This window comes from Artibeus jamaicensis, unplaced genomic scaffold (assembly GCF_021234435.1).
Source record: "Artibeus jamaicensis isolate MK-2021 breed Jamaican fruit bat unplaced genomic scaffold, CSHL_Jam_final scaffold_1689, whole genome shotgun sequence".
NCBI classification, from domain to species: Eukaryota; Metazoa; Chordata; class Mammalia; order Chiroptera; family Phyllostomidae; genus Artibeus; species Artibeus jamaicensis.
In genome coordinates, this window is record NW_026522029.1 from 6,618,503 (window position 1) to 6,634,324 (window position 15,822).

The 15,822-nt window shown below is 59.6% G+C and overlaps 1 protein-coding gene across 1 annotated transcript; it reads left to right on the forward strand.

Moving 5' to 3' along the window:
- Positions 1-3,989: 3,989 nt before the first annotated feature.
- Positions 3,990-14,943, forward strand: INKA2 (inka box actin regulator 2). The gene is made up of 2 exons (XM_037152550.2): positions 3,990-4,203; positions 13,713-14,943. Exons 1-2 carry the CDS (start codon positions 4,147-4,149, stop codon positions 14,541-14,543), a joined length of 888 nt encoding a protein of 295 aa, XP_037008445.2. The 5' UTR covers positions 3,990-4,146; the 3' UTR covers positions 14,544-14,943.
- The last annotated feature ends 879 nt before the right edge of the window (positions 14,944-15,822 follow it).

Sequence of the window (15,822 nt, forward strand, 5' to 3'; positions counted from 1 at the left end):
GGTCACCCGGAAGGCAGGGAGACTTCATTGCATCGCCACAGAGACCTCCTCTGTGGACCTCAGTGGTGCTTGTCTGCTGAGCGGGGAGGATGCCATTCTGCGTTTGAAGACATTAAAAGCTGGGGAGCTTTTTTTTTTTACTGTTTTTTTTTTTTTTAGTCCTCTACCTAGTCAAAGGAGTTTTCATTAGAAGCCCAAAGTGAATCTCCCTTTTGGAACTGAGAGGTCTCCCAACATAGAGGCTACCGATCCCTCTGCGCCCTCCCCTGGCGTTGGGACTCGGAGAGGCAGGGAGGCCATCCTCTGTCTGACAGGAGAAGAGGGCAACGGTGTGACAGCTAGGAGTTGGATTCCTTCCAGAGGAGCTGGGCCGCAGCCCAGGTCCCCCCCCCCCCAGCGCCCCCAGTGTGGTCACTCTCAGGGCCTTGGTCTCTGCTCAGCACCTCTGGGCCTGCTCTCCAGCCCGGGAGGTTCTCTGCCAGAGAGATCCATCGGAATTGCTACCCAAATACCTTCCAACCACACGGGTTTATCTCCAGCCTCTCCTGTTGGTGCTCAGGAGCCCTGGAGGAGCAGGATGGGCTCGGGGTAACGGCTGTGGGCAGCCACAAGGGGCAGAGGCTTGGGGCAATGGGGACACAGGAGGGTGTGGTGATGCTGAGGTTTCCAGGCTGCGCATGGCCACCAGCTTCTTTCCTCGCCCCAGGATGGGCTCCCCAGCTCTTCTGTTGCCAGTAGAGACAAAATGGACTCTCCCTCCCCCAGGGGTAGGTCTTGGAGAGCTCCCTAGAACGTGGGTGGCAACCTCCAGGTGGGGCTGTGTCTGGGGCCAGGAGAAGGGCCGCATTTCCACTGTTTAGTTTAGGATCTGAGCTCTGTTGGGACACAGCTGGTTCTGCCTCTCCCCTGGAGCTCCGTCCTCAGTGCCAGGACCTTCAGGCTCTGGCAGCGGGACAGAGGGGGCCACCCCCCCAACTAGGCTGGGCAAACCCCAAGGGTTTGACATGCTTAGACACAATTTCCAGCAACTGTGCCATCTCCCTTGGGAAAAGCATCCCCCTGACACATCTCTTACCCCCACCTGCAGAGGGCAAATCAGAGATGCCACCCCAGCTCTGGGTGGCTTTGGGAGAGCATGTACAGAACCAGTTTCAAGACCTCGGATTTATTCCTCATTTCCAAGTGAGATAAGTCTCATCCTCCCTCGAGGTTGAGTTTTGGGGGGGCAGGAGGGAGGAGGAGGCTGATCATTTGGTTCCTCCACAGCAAATATGGATCATGGCCACCACCCCCATCCCCCCATCTTCAACCCCAGAATATTTACCCGTGTTTACATAACCATGGCAACAGGCTTTAGTCTCTACCACTTACACCCTTTTTTAAAAGAGAGAAAGACAGAAGTGGAAGGCAGCCCTTTTCCCTGCTCCTGCCTCCTGCTCTGCCCAGACGACCTGTTCAGAACCTGGGGAGCGGAGCGCCCACGTGCTGGGTGGGGTGTTGACCTTCTCAGGCGAAAGGAAGCATGAAACGTGCAACAGCCCAGCGTCACGGGAGGGCTTCCAAGTGTAACAGCAACTGACCCCCAGCGCCCGGCGGGAACCACACGTAATAGCACCTCTGGCTTGTCTGGGGCCTCTCTCCCAGGCACTGAACTTCCAGGCATTAAACATCTGCTTAAAAATGGATGAATGGAATGCAGTTCGGCTTGGCCGAGGACATACCCTTTAACTCTAAGATGGATTCCTCTTGTCCTGACTACTTCCTAGTATAAATGTGTTCAATTCACATGGGTTTAAATGATATACAAGGGAAACTGAGGCCAGTGGAAGGGAAGCACTGTGCGAAGTCTTCCTAATGCATTAGGGCCGAGAGTCTGGAAGACCTAACCACTCTGTCCAAAGTTCTTGCCATGAGATCAGCCTGCATCTCTTGGAGCTTTGACTGTAGTTACCTTCCTAACTTCCAAAAGGGTTCCCGTTCCCGAGCTATCAGGCAAGGAGAAAAACAGGGCTTAAACTTGACCCTGAAGACTACTCAAGCAGCGTCACAGTGAGCGAAGCTCTGCCCTGCTGGTTGGAGAACCCACTTTGGGGTCTTCTCCCAGCATAAGGCTTCCACCATGGACTATGTGTTAATGACCAGGCTCCGATTTCTACCCCAAACCCAGAGGATTCAGCTCCAGAACTGGTTCCGTGGGTTGGAGAGAGTAGCTCTGTACTCCAGGTGTCCCACCACGGGAAGGAGAACCTTGGGGATCTTGTCTTGGCTCACAACTGCTAGGAAACCAGAAGGTGAGGGGGCACAGAATAAATATAATTTCAGGCTCTTCCAGCAGGCATTGGTAATGCTTGTGCGGGTCCCCCACTCCAGCCTGTGGGCGTTGATTTTTCTGACTCACATAGGAGCCTGAACAGAGAAACCTTGAAGGGAGCGCAAGCACCTGGGCTTCACAAGAGGCCACTGAAACACAGGCTTTGGACCAGGTTTTGACCCACCTCCGCCTCTCCTTTCTTTCCTGTATCCCTCAGCTCCCGCTGCCCCAGCTGTGTCCCCACAGGGCTCTCGGGGCTGGGCCAAAACACGTGGGCACGTTCACTTATAATTGAGGACCTAGGAGGCCATCCGACTGGACCCTGCAAAGCTGTCATGTCTACAGTTGTTCCTCTCTCTCACCTTCCAATAGTAAACAGAAGTGGCGCTCTTTGCTGACACCGATCCGAAGGTCCGCGGCGCCCGCAGTCTCTCTTCGCTCATTCTCTGGGGCTCTTCGAGGTTCTGTCTCGCTCAGAGCCCCCAAATTCTGCCTGTGGCACACTTTTCTCGTTAATTACCTTGAAACAACACGTCGCTAATTGCCCTAATTACTCTCGGGCGGTGCCACACCGCCCCGCTCGGGCTAGGAGGGGTGGCGCAGCGCCGGGCCCGTGGAGAGGGATCAGCGCCTCCGAGCGCGCGGAGGCCGGCAGGGCGGATCCGGGCTCGCCTGGGAGGAGCGCAGGCTGGTCTGCGGCCCCTCTCCGGTCCTTGGGCAGAGATCCCACCGGCCAGGGCCTGGCTGGAGCTCGCACACCTCAGGGACGCCGGCGGTGCGTGTTTAATAGAATCCGAGCATCCTTGAGTCCTCCTCCCTTCCCCAACCTTCCAGAACGCTCCCCGAATTAGGATAACGGAGGCCGCCTGGGTCCGGGACACGAAAAAGGCCTGCTCCTCCCCTCCCTGCCCATCTATTGAAAGCAGCCTCCAACCATGACTCCGTTTTATATTTTCATAAAGAATCACTGTCTGCAATTACCGGGTTTTGTTTTTACGCATTTATCTCATCCTTCTCCCGCCCCCTCCCCACGTACTTCCGTGGGAGCAGAGACCTTACCTGTCCCATTTTGTATTCCCAGACCTACAACCTGGCCGAACGGACCACAGTGTTCCATGTGTTAAATAAGGGAGTGCCGAACGGCGGGTTCTCTGCTCCACTGTCAAGGAGTGGGCCGGGGGGACCTTACACTAGGGGGTGGGGGTAGAGCCACACTTGGAGTCCACCAGGGGGAAACGAACAAACAAACAAACAAACAAACAAACAAAGAGCTGCTGAGCGGTGGAGGGCTGAGACTGTTTCTTTTCTGATTGGAGTTCGGCACAAGGGGGTCGACACTACGGCACTCAACCTCTTTCTGAGACCGCTACCCAGCGCCCACCGTGAGACCGCGCTCTCTCATTCCTACCGAACAGGGCTCGTGTGCTTTGTTGGCGGGCGTCGGCACAGTCTGGCGTCACTGTGCCCCCTACCGTGCGGGCCCGGACCAGGTGTCTCGCGGCCAGGCCCCCAAAGCAGCGGCCCCTGCCGGGTGCACACCCCCAAGGCGGGGTCCACTAGTGGGTGCCCAGCCCGCGCTCCGCCCCCCGTGCGCTCTCCTGATTGGCTGAAGGCATCCCCGCTGAACGCTCATAGGCTGGCCCACCCCTCCCTTTGCCCCCCGCGCGGCCCGCACGCCGCCTGCAGTAGGCAAAGCCGCTGAAGTCTCCCAGGCTCGGCTCGGAGCTGCGAAAGGCGCGGATCTCAGGGTCCAGCAGCCTGCGGAGCGCGCGGCTTGTGGGGCTGGTGTTGCCACCCAAGACTCTGTGGCGGAGCCGAGCCCAGCAAATGGGCGCATGAAAAAGAGGAGCGTGGAAATGGACTGCTATTTGCGCCGCCTCAAACAGGAGCTGGTAAGAGAGGAGCCGGTGCCAGGGCGGGCTGCTCTCTGGGATCTGTACCTGGCCCCGCCGGACCCCGGGAGCCGGGACGCGCGCGGGAGGAAGCTGGCCAGGGAGGAGGGGGGGACGCGCACCGGCAGGCAGACGTGTCCTGAGCGTAAAGGGCCACGAGGAAACTTGAAGCAAAGATTGCGTGGGAGTGAGGCCACACCAACAAGTGAAAGAGGACGAGCTAACTAAACCCAGACGGAAAGGTGCCCAGGGAACCTTAGGGAGAAAAGGGGGTGCACACCAAGACGGACGGACACGCGGATGGAGTGGGACCGAGGCACCCACATAGAAAGAGGGGAACGCGGTTGGGGTACTGGATGGAAAAGGTAAAGGGGTTAAGCATAGAGAAAATAAACTCATAGACACAGGGAAAGAGGAAAGAACGAGCGGGACGCGGGGTGCTGAGGCGGCTCTGGACGATTTGGGGTTCGTGGGGCGGGCGAAGAGCTGGGGAGGGTGCGCCAGGCGGAATCCTGCCCCGGGCAGCAGGTCAGCCGGGGACTGGTCGCTCGAGGGGAGCTGGCACCGCCCGGAGCCCCCAACTCTGCCGGGGTTGGCAGAGCTGCCGTCGCTGCGGGGCCCGCTGGGCCGGCTGTCTGCCCGGACTTGTCTGCCAGCAGGGAGGGGGCTGGCAGCTGGAATGGCGAGGGAGGACCCCGCGGGGGAGGAGGGGCCCGCCTGGCAGATCGCGAGCGGGAGCTGCGGAGGCTCAGCCAGATGTCGGGTCTGGGCTTGGGGCGTGCGGAGGGAGCGTGCGGGGGCGTGTGTGGGTGCACGGGCTGCGTCTGGAAGTAGCTCGGTGGGGGAGGGGGAGCCTAGGTAGCGGAAGGGTGCCTGCTAAAACTCTGCTTGATTCCCACCGACTTCGTATCCCTCCGCCCTAACCTGCCACCCTGTTCCTTCAACCAACAGAATTCAGCCGGACTGTCCACTCGAGCCTCTGCCTCTTTTGTCCCTTTTAGCTTGTGTCGCTTGGAGTCGACCGCTTCACGGATTCACTTTTTCTCCCCTCTTGCTACTTTTCAGAGCCAGGTGCCCTCAGGCTCCCAACCGCAGACTCGGACCAGAAAGAGCCAGTCCGTGGCTCTCCAGATTCCCTGGCGGCCTCTCCCCCTCCTGCCTGCAAAGTCCACACCCTTCCCGCTGGGTCAGAGGCCAGCTCTGCGGGGCGGAAGGCTGGGGGTGCAGGTGTTCTCCGCGGGGCTTCCTGGGCAAGTGGACCAGGCGCTCTTCCTGTCTGTCCCGTGCAGGGCCTGCCCGGTGGAGTCAATGGTCACTTCTCTCTCTGGTGCTTCTTCCTGACACCCTTTTTTTGTGGTGACAGATGGGAAATGCTTCTGTGATGAGGGACAGAAGAGTCTCCATCATGTCCCTTCCCAAACTGGCTTTCCCATGCGTCCCACGTCTGTATGGAATGGCTGGCCCAGCCCACGCAAACACAGTTCTGACCTTTCCCATGCATTTGTCCAATAGCAGAAAGAAAGGTCAAGGCCAGCATAGATAATGTCTGAGGTCCAAGGCCCATGCAGAGAAAAGAATCTAACCGAGTCCTCTTTTTATGCTTGGAATCTGGGGCCACACCACCCACCTCAGTATCTGCCTTAATGGAGGGGTTGTGGGTGTTCCTGGCATGGGCTTGAATTTTAAAATCCTCCTGATTTGCATTTTTTGCAGCACCCTAGGTGGGAGGTGGTGAGGGAGGAAGACAGAGTCTGCGAGTGCCAGGAGAATAAAAAGGCAAACAGGGACCCGCACTGCACGGAGCTCCAGGTCTTGCTTTGCACCTTCTCCCGCCAAGGGCTGGAGCCCCCCATCCCCAGGAAGAGGAAGGGGGGAGGCTGAAGTCATCCAGCTCTCCCCTAGCTTCCATTCGGCCTTTTGTCTGAGCAGCATCAGCCTTTGACTCTCTTGGAGAGGAAGCCAAATGCCTGGCCTGGGGCCCAGAATGACACTCAGATGGGAGAGCTCTGCACCCTCCCCATCCCCATCCCCCATGGGGCTCCACCCCCTCCCCCGTGCCAGTTGCCCAGAAAGGAGACAGCCAGCAGAGTGACAGGCAGAGCTGGGGGAGCTGTTCACTCCCCAACACCTCAGCCCAGTGCTTAGCTCCCTGAGCCAAAGCTCAGTGCCTCAGTTTCCCCAGGGGGAGTGAAGGAGAGAGCAGAGCTGAGTTAGCCCAGGCTCAGCCCTTGGCTCTGTAAGGGCTGTGGGCACTGAAGTCGGTGCGGCTTCACTGTGGCCGAGATGGGAAACCGTTGGCTGGTTTCCCCCTCAGGTCTGCAGTGCGGTGGGAAAGGCACACAGTCAGTCTGTGTCATGAGTTTGAGGGGGTGTGTGTGCGTGTGTGTGTCTGTCCCAGCAGAATCTTACCCGCCACCCAAGAGGACTGGCTTTGCGCTGTGCCCCCGGGAACGGCACTTGAGGAATACCGGTCAAGCTCAACATTATTCCTAAATTCCTGTGAACTGGTCTCTGTCGAGGGTGTTCTGCGCTTCCCCCGCTGCGTCCTGGCCTTGTCCTTGGCCCATAAATTCTAGACAAGGAGAGTCTGTTCCTGAAAACCAAAGTAGCAGAATTTCCCAGTTTCTTGAAGCAGACTATTCACACTGCAGTGAGTGAGCGTGGGGAGGTCTGGGAGGCTGAGGGTTTGGGGATCCTGGCTCAGTTCTGCTGATGGTTGATGTCTGGAGAGCTGGCCCTTTGGCCCTGCCTGGAAGGGGACCGGGATCGGGTTGCAGGGATGAAATGTGGCAGGCGAGCAGCAGCAGCTGACACACTTTTTCATTAGGACGAGGGGCTTGGGGGCTGCATCTGCTCAGAAGGGAGCACATCTCTCCCCCCTTCCGGCGGCCAAAGAGGGGCCCTGCCTGGATCCCCAGGCCGTGGAACCAGCTGTTCCTCACACACCGCTCCCTCGAGGACTTCTAACAAAGGGGTAGACGGAGCACACGGGGGAAGCAGGTGTAAGATGCTCACAGGGCGCTCCCCCTGAGTTCAGCTCAGTGTAGAGCAAAGTGCGTGAAAGCTGAGTCATGGGGGCTCATGGAGTTCCGTCAGGCCGGGAAGGCTTCCTGGAGGTGGAGGAGGTTGACAGAGGCCAGCTCTTGGAAGGTTCCATCCCAGCTGAGGCATGGGACTTCTCTCAGGCCGGGGAAGGTCATCCTAGGACAGTGTGGCGTTCCTAGAAGGCAATAATCTAGCGGCTGGTGGCCACCCGCTCAGGAGGTCCTGGTGTCTGGAGGAGGTCCAGGGTCTGAAGGCAGAGTGAGGAGGAGAAAAGATGATGATAGAGGAAGTACCGCAGGAATAGACTTGAGCTCTTGGTGGCCAGAGTGAGTTTATTGAGGCAGAAAGAACTTTTGCAAAGGATCTCCCAATGCAGTTTCCCTTGGAGCTGGGAGCGAAGAGAAGCTTGGGCTGGACAAAGTGGGCTGGTCAGTGGGAGCAGCTGTGGCCCGAACTCAAGTCCTGGCTCTGTGTGACCCTGGCAGCTGCCTTAACCTCTCCGTGCCTTGATTTCCTCAGCTGTAAAATGGGGTTTTATGAATACTGACTTTATACAGCTCCTGAGAAGACTTCAGGACAGCATAGGGAGAGTGTCTCTCCAACGGTATGTCCTTAGCATGCCACAGGGTTCCTGGTGTGTGGTAGGCACGTGATAAACTCCTGACGGTGGCTTGGTGACATTACAGACTATTCATTCACGGAACAAGGGCACTGAGTTCACACTGTGTTGTATGTGCTTTACCAAGCACTAGTGCTGCAGTTACAGATATAAACAGACACAGATTCTGCCTTCAGGGAACTCCCGGTTTACTGAGAGAGATCATAACATCTATCAATATTAACATCTTTTTATATAACTGGCTTAGAATGTATTATGGCATCTCGTGGCTAAAGCAACACTAAGAAGTTGTACTTGGATGATTCCTGTTTGATAACTGAGACAAGGGGAGGTGAAGAGACGCCACGATCACAGAGCTGGGATTTACACCAGCCAGTCTGAGTGCAGAGTGCACTCCAGCCGGGGCTGCATGCGAACCTCTAATGCAGGCGGAGGGATCGGGTGCGTGAGGGGCGTGGTTCTGGGCTCTGAGAAGGCAGAGACGACCTCCGGCTGGGGGAAAAGGGAAAACTGTGGGACAGGTGGCATTAGAGCTAGACCTTAAGGGAGAAACAGGGACGTGAGCAGGAGAAAAACAGATTTCCAGGCACATAACGCAACTACATGAGCAAAGGCCCAGAGATGCAAGTAATGAGGATGTCCGAAGACTGGTGGACGTTTGAGGACTCGATTGAGCTTGGCTAGGATGGCAGGTACGTGCAGAGAGCAGAGAGGAGGAGCGGAAAACGGGGCTGAGAGAGTTGTCGAGAGCGGACTCCGGGGCCTTGAACGCCACATGAGCGTGTAGGGAAGGATGAGCTGGGGCGTGGCACGGGGTGGACATGGGGAGGGAGGGAACCGAGGCAGAAGGGTGAGCTGGACGGCTGCTAGAAGAACCCACGCAGGAGGGCACAAAGGCCTGCAGCAGCAGGGAGAAGAGGGAGGTAGCGGCTTCTTGCGGACACTCAGGGAACTTGACTGGCTGACTGCGTGGACAGGGGCTGAAGCTGGTCGGGCAGAAGGGCTTGGTCAGGTGGACAGGCTGCTGAGGAGGCAGGACTGGGCACCCTTCTCTATCTGCCGGCCTCTTGCCAGAGCACATGGCCCCCATGAGATGGTTCAGTTGGGAGAACGGGCTCATCCATTGCAAACTTAGGCCTTTCTTTTCCGTCCTCCCTCCCTGGCTCCTGGCAAACTTTCTGCTTTACCTTCCTGTGGAGCCTTCCAGCCAAGAGTGGGGGGCTGTGAAGGTCCCCATTCACTGGGCTGGAGAATGGGCCACTTGGCAAAAGCAGGCCTTTTCCCATTTCCGGCCCTGAACCTCCTTCCAGCTTCCAGAGGGGCTGAAAGGAACAGTGTGGGGGGCTGGGTGAGTAATGGGGGGGGGGGGGCCAAGGCAGGCACCCTGCCAGGCCCACGGGCGAAACTGCAGCTTATGACGAAGGGTTCCGGCTGCTCGGGGGGAGGGCGTGAGATGGGTGGTGGAGGGCACAGCTGTGGACCCGTCAGGGGCCCAGGAGGGGGCGGGGAAGGCGCCGGGGATGCTGCTGCCACACTTCCCCGTCCCCACCCCTCCCACCCCACGGTGGGCCCAGCCAGTGGGGGGGAGGTGGGTGCTGCCCACGGACAGCTGACCCCACACCACCCGCTCGAGGGCTCAGGCCTGGAGGTCCAGGATGCTGGGGTCGTCCCTTCCCAGCCACATGGTCCCCTGCAGCCCCAGGCAGCCAGCCCCTCTGCCCTCCTCAGAGGATTCAGTGAAGAGACGCCTTTGGCGGAAATGAGCTGAGTCGGGTCTTGGAGTCCCTCCAAGTCTCCGTGTTCTTCTTGCTGCACGATGGTGACTTTGCACGTCCCACTGGCCGTCCTGGTTTCTTTTCACAACAATCCCATGAGGCTGAGAAGTCAGGGATGCCGATGACCTGGAAAGCCTGCTGGCCTTGAGTAAGGGCCAGGCGTGGGGTCCGGGCCGCCCACAGATGCGCCGTGTCTCCGCGGTGGGGGGGCTCGGTGGACACCGGCTGGTGCTCAGAGGCAAAGCTAGCTTCCGAGAGCTGCCATCTGCTTCTGGCAAGTGACACGCACTTCATCAAGTTTCTATAGAAATGCATTTATGTAAACGGTAGATTTAAATAAAATATTAAGTAAGAGACTAGGCCGTATATAGATGCAGTAAAAGTCACATGGGAGGCCTCGGGGAGAATGCTTGGGAAGAAATAGGACCTCTCAGCTGGGAGTTCCCAATCCTCCGATGGGGGGACTGGCCTAGCCCCCCGCAGCTCCCAGAGTAACTGTGGGGTCAGATCTGGCCACGCAGAGGGCATGGCCAGTGCTACCACGGGAGGGGTTCTCATTTTACAGACTCAGAACCCGATGCACAAAAGCTTGGTGAGTCCACCCAGAGTTACATGGCTCAGATAGTCAGCCTGGCCCAGGCCAGGTCTCAGACCTCAGCACATGGCTCCTTGCAGCCCCCAGGATGGTGCCAGGAGGCGTTTGCCTGTAACACGGAGGAAACCTGGGCAGGTTTCAGCTGCAGCGAGAGAGACTGAAGTTTGACGTGAAGACAAATTTTAGAACCAAACATTTGGAGGTGCAGGAGGGGCTGGCAGCAGAAGATGGATGTGGGGTGGGTGGGTAGACGTGAGGAGCGTGGGGGGACCTTCTGTGGCCTCTTTCAGAAAAGCTTCCCACCATCATCTCCGGGATAGGAGAGAGGTGTTCGCAGTAGGGAAAGAGGAGGAGGCTGTTGGATTTATTCCTATTCAGCCTGAGCCCCTCGGCGCAAATCACATGATTTGGTCCCTGTCCTGAGCAAGGTCTCAGCCCCTGGGAGGCCAGCGAGGAGGGACTGGGGCTTGTGCCGCCCATTCTCCCGCGCCCTCCCCACACTGCTTTCTGTTCCCTCTTCCGTTCCTGAGGCAGGAGAAGCCCTGGGATCTGAGAAGGTCCCACGCTCTGGACAAGACAGCAGCTTGCCCCTGGCTCTTTCTCCCGGGGTGACATCATCCCCCTGGAGGCTGGGAAAGGCAGCTGCCTCTCAGTGGGGACCCAGCTGATGCCCCTGCCACCGTTCCCACACTTGGGCTTCCTTCTCCCCACGGCTGGCTGGCGATGCGCAGGAGGATGCCAAGGCTGCCCCTTCCGTTCCCCCCCTTCCGCTGTGTGGGGTGGGGGTGGGAGCAGAGCTACAGGATGAGAGAGAGATGTATTTCTCCTTGACCAGACCAGGTGGGCGAATGGAGTCCAATCATCACTAGATGTTCTGGGAGTTCTCAGGAAGTCTTAAATTTAAGACAGCAGCCCCAATTCACAATCACATGCCCCCTCACCCGATCCCTCCAAAGCTGTATGAGGAAGGAGGTCTGAGTCCCATTTTAAAGGATGGGGAAATTGGAAAATGAAATTTCAATCACCTGCCGAGATCACGCAGGTATTAACTGGCGGAGCTGGGATTCGAACCCTCCTCCATTTGTTTCCAGAATCCAAAATCTCACCCAAGGCGGAACATCATTTTGCATGTGGGTGTCACTTCAGCTCCGCTTTCCCTAAATGGGGCCTCTGTTCTCTGGGCAGCCCTGAATCCGTCCAGGCCTACACATTTGTCCTCACTGGGAAACGGCACCAAATGTCAGCGTCACTTCTGTAGCATGTTTCCGTGCTGGAGGAGATTGAATGGGCTCATGTCACTCCCCCCACTGCCTCCCACCCGGCCCGTGTGCAGCCTTCCAGAAGGGAGCCTGCAAGCGCGGAATCTCTGCCCCTTGGTGAGACGAAGCCCTGGGGCGTGTCCCTGACTCGGTCTCCCTGTGTGGGGAGGCTCTGTCCCAGGGCAGCAAGCAGTCGGGGGTGGCGGTGATTGGGGGTATTCAGTGGTACTCAATGTATGTTTTATGGGTACGCAGCAAGTGCAAGGTGCTAGCGAGGCTCTGGCGGGTCCTTACCTCAGTCAGATGCTCAGTAAACGTTGCCCGAGTGATGAGTGACAGACGATGAAACACCCGGAGAAGCAGGGGGCGGGCAGGGCCTGGGGGGAGCGGGACACGGAGCGGAGCGAGTCGTGTGTCACAGGAGTGGTGGGACAGGAGCGTGGGTGGTACCCGGGGGTAGGGATGCGATTCGGAGGCGCAGGTGGGTTAGAACCGTCGGGTGGCGGGTGGCAGGAAGGCCTTGGGGAGGCGTCTGCATTTCAGGGGGTGGAAAGCAGATGTGAGGATCGGGCAACAGGGACGGGTGGCTGGGAGGGAAAAGCTTGAAATGACCCTGCAGTTCCGGCTCCGGGTGAGGAGGAAGGTGGTATCGGGGGGGGGGGCAGGAAGCGGGAAGTCAGAGGAGTGTTTGGTGGGGGAGCTGAGTGTCCCCTGTGACTCTGCTCTGGGTCTTCCCAGCTGCAGCTGAGGAAGGGGTCAGGGAGGCAGAAGTGAAGAGGTCAGTGGAGCAAGGGGCCACGGGTGAGCACGGCCACCCCAGAGGCTGTGTCTCTTGCTGCTGCGACAGCCATTCCAGTGGCCTGTGCTCGACCAGACACTGCCCCCAGGGACAGTCAATCCTCCTCCTCTCTGCCCCTGGGGCTGGCCTAGGAGCTGTCCGCATCCCCACCCCAGGGCGGAGTTGGCAGGGGAGGGTGTGACCCTGAAGCCCCAGAGCATGAGAGTGTGGCCCTGCAGGGCCTCGTGCCTGTCCTCCCGAACCTTCCACCCTGGGCTTAGCTCTGAGCATCAGGACAAGGCTGGGAGGTAAGATGATCCCCACGGGTCTCTGGGGGGCTTAAGGAACAGATGGTCCCCGCACAGGAGGTTTGCTGGTGGTAACCCGAGCAGATCTGGGGAGGGAGCTGGCGGGACCCAGGCAGCTTGGGCCGGGCGCTGGAGCCTGGTGAATGTTATCAGAAGAAGCATCCCCTGCCCGGCCTCCAAGCTCGGCCCTCACCCAAGCCCATCTCCTAGCCCCTTCCAGCTGGCACCGGGGACTCAGGCCTCAGACACCCACAAAGGGGCTGGGGAACTGGCCCCCAGTGTCCCCGCTCTTGGCTGAGGCAGCAGCGCCAATTGGGCCAAGAAGGCAGGAAGAGCCCTGCAGCCAAGTCCAAGAGCAGCTGGGAGTAGACAGGTGTTGGAGGGAGAGAAGGAACGGAGAAAGCTGGGCGAGGTGTCTGCTTCCCCAGGCCAGCCGGGCACTGCCAGCCACCGGCTAGAGAGGGCTGGGTAGTCGGGACCGGGGGGGGGGGGCTCGGAGAGAGATGTGTGGGGGCTTCTGACTGGGTCCAGCCCTGTGAGTCCAGTGACTCGTCCACCGAGGTTAACTCGTTCGTTGGAGCGAGGACAGCAATAGGTGAAGACGCAAAGAAATGGGGTGTGTAGTGTCCTCAGGACCATTCCTGTTCCACAGGAGTGTGTCCTCGTCCTTGCTGCTGTCGTCCACCTCGGGGAGGCTCGGGGGAAGAGGGCGCAGACGCAGGAAGGGACACGATGATGACGTCTGTGCGCCCCACAACCCACTGCCCCCTCTCACGGACCCCAGCTCGCCTGGCACTGGGCCATCTCGAGCAAAGTTCCTTAGGAGCCTCATTTCCTCATCTGTGAGGTGGGAACAGAGCGAGTCACTCCCTCACAGAGCAGTGGGAGGTTAAATACGGATTAATTTATGTACGTGCGTCTGTACAGACACCCACAGAGCAGCGGGCTGCGCCTGCCCTAGCCTGTGGGCGGCCGGGACTGTTACTCCCTCCTGGGGCCCTCCCCTGCCCTAGGTTGTAGGGACCAGACAGGGTCACGGCCGGCTGGATGACCCTGGAGCTGTGTGTCGTGGGAGGGGAATCTAGCTGGGCGCCGTGGCTCAGTGTCCTGGCGCTCTCCTCTGTCCGCAGATATCCATGAAGGAAGTGGGCGACGGCCTGCAGGACCAGATGAACTGCATGATGGGGGCGCTGCAGGAACTGAAGCTCCTGCAGGTGCAGACGGCCCTGGAGCAGCTGCAGATCTCCGGGGACTGCTTCGAGAGCCCCAGGACACAGCCGGGGCCCCCTCCATGGGAGGGGGGCAGAGGTCCCGCCAGGCCTGCCGTCCCCTCTCCCTCCAGCCAGCCTCCTCGTGGTGGCAGCAGCAGGTGCGTACCCCACAGGAGTGTGTGGGGGACGGAGCTGGCTGCCGGGCCCAGGACGCAGCCGCCAGAGCCCCAGCGCCGTGCACCGCAGCCGCCGGAGCTGGCGGAGGCGGACGACGACTGGACCTCCACGCTGATGTCCCGGGGCCGGAACCGACAGCCTCTGGTGTTGGGCGACAATGTTTTCGCAGACCTGGTGGGCAACTGGCTGGACTTGCCGGAGCTGGAGAAGGGTGGGGACAAGGGTGAGCCTGGGGAGGCAGGAGAGCCCCGAGGAGAGAGGGGCCCGCCGCGGGAGCTGGGCCGCAGGTTCACCCTCACAGCCAACATCTTCAGGAAGTTCCTGCGCAGCGTGCGGCCCGACCGGGACCGGCTGCTGAAGGAGAAACCAGGCTGGGCGACGCCCACGGCCTCGGAGCCCAGAGCCGGCCGCTCGCAGAAGGTCAAGAAGCGGAGCCACTCCAGGGGTTCCGGGCATTTCCCCTTTCCAGGCCCGGGGGAGACCAGGAGAGGAGACAGCCCCTCCACGGGCTGCCCCAAGGCCCTGGAGGCCTCGCCCTCGGGCTTCGACATTAACACCGCCGTCTGGGTCTGAATCCCAGGGACTCAGAAAGCTGACTGCGCCCAAGGGGCCAGGGCCCAGCGCTGGGCCCCCCAGGCAGGGGGCGGGCGGTGGCTGGAGAGGCTTCCAAAAGCCGGGCTCCAGGTTCCTTTTCTGCAGCAAGGAGGGGGAGGAGGCAGGCGTGTCCCGAGCAGGACAGGCAGCCTGTGTTTGGAGAGGTCTTGCCTGCTGGCTGGTGAGGGAGTGGCCACATGTGGGTGGGTGTGGCTCACATTGGGGCTGGAGGTGGCAGCAGGGGTGCAGGGGGAGGAGCAGGAAAGCCTTCCAACATCCCTCCCCACCCCAACGACCTCATTGAACGTTCTCCATGGCCCAGCGCTCTGGGCCTCTGTTCCCCAGAGAGGCCCCCAATAAAGACCTCATCTCTCGCGTCCCCAGGACTGTTTTGCTCCCCAGCTAGGAACCCCTGGCCCTCCTGGGAGTGGGAGCACAGAGAGACAACTCCCCACCCCAGCTGTGCCGGCTGCCTCTGAGACTCCAGCTGGGCCCTGGCCCCTGAGAAATGGCTGACTAAGGAGCATAGGTACAAGGAATACTGGGGGAAGCCCCCCATCTTTGCAAAGGCACAAGAAACAGAGTATTTGTGGCACCTAGAAGCATCAGAAAGCCTTCTCTTACCCATTATCTCCTTTCTAAGTGAGCAAGTAAGACAGGTGTTTGCCCCACTTTGTCCAGGAACACGCAGGGGGGCAGGGGGGGCCCTCCAGGGCAGACTGAGAGTGACAGCCGGACCCTACCCTGCAGTCCCACACACACTGCCCCCCAACACCCAGGCTCAGGCCGGACCCCCACCCAGCGACACATGTAAATTCCGCGCTGAGGCCAAGGCATGCCCGGGTGATAGAAGCAACATTCCTGGTGCCAAACCTGGCCTCTTCCCCGTGGCCCCAGAGTCAGCCCTGGGGGGGCGGGAGGGAACGGGTGGTGGTTCAGCTCCAGCAGCCACGGTGGTGGTGGTGGCACATGGCCCAGGAGTGATGCCACCCCAGGCACCCCCTGGCAGCCACCAGCCCGCCTACTCTGGCCCAGAAAGCCCGCAGGCTGGGAACAGACAATGCAGATCCCTGTTTGCAGCAGCCTGGGAGGGCGCAGCCTGTCTCCGCCCCCTGCCCCTCCGCTGGTGTCCTCTGCCTGACGGGAGGTGACAGCTGCAATTAGAGGCAAGCTGCCTTCCTGCCCTCGGAGCATTCATAGCAAATTGGAGAAGAAAAATAATGAGAGAGGTTCTTCCAGCATCCTGGGTCCCCAGGGG

What these genes read in the sequence shown, in the direction of transcription:
- INKA2 (XM_037152550.2), top strand. Translation starts at nt 4,147, where the DNA reads ATGAAAAAGAGGAGCGTGGAAATGGACTGCTATTTGCGCCGCCTCAAA. An exon ending in GCCGCCTCAAACAGGAGCTG is followed by an intron (nt 4,204 to 13,712) that starts GTAAGAGAGGAG and finishes CTCTGTCCGCAG; the next exon opens with ATATCCATGAAGGAAGTGGG.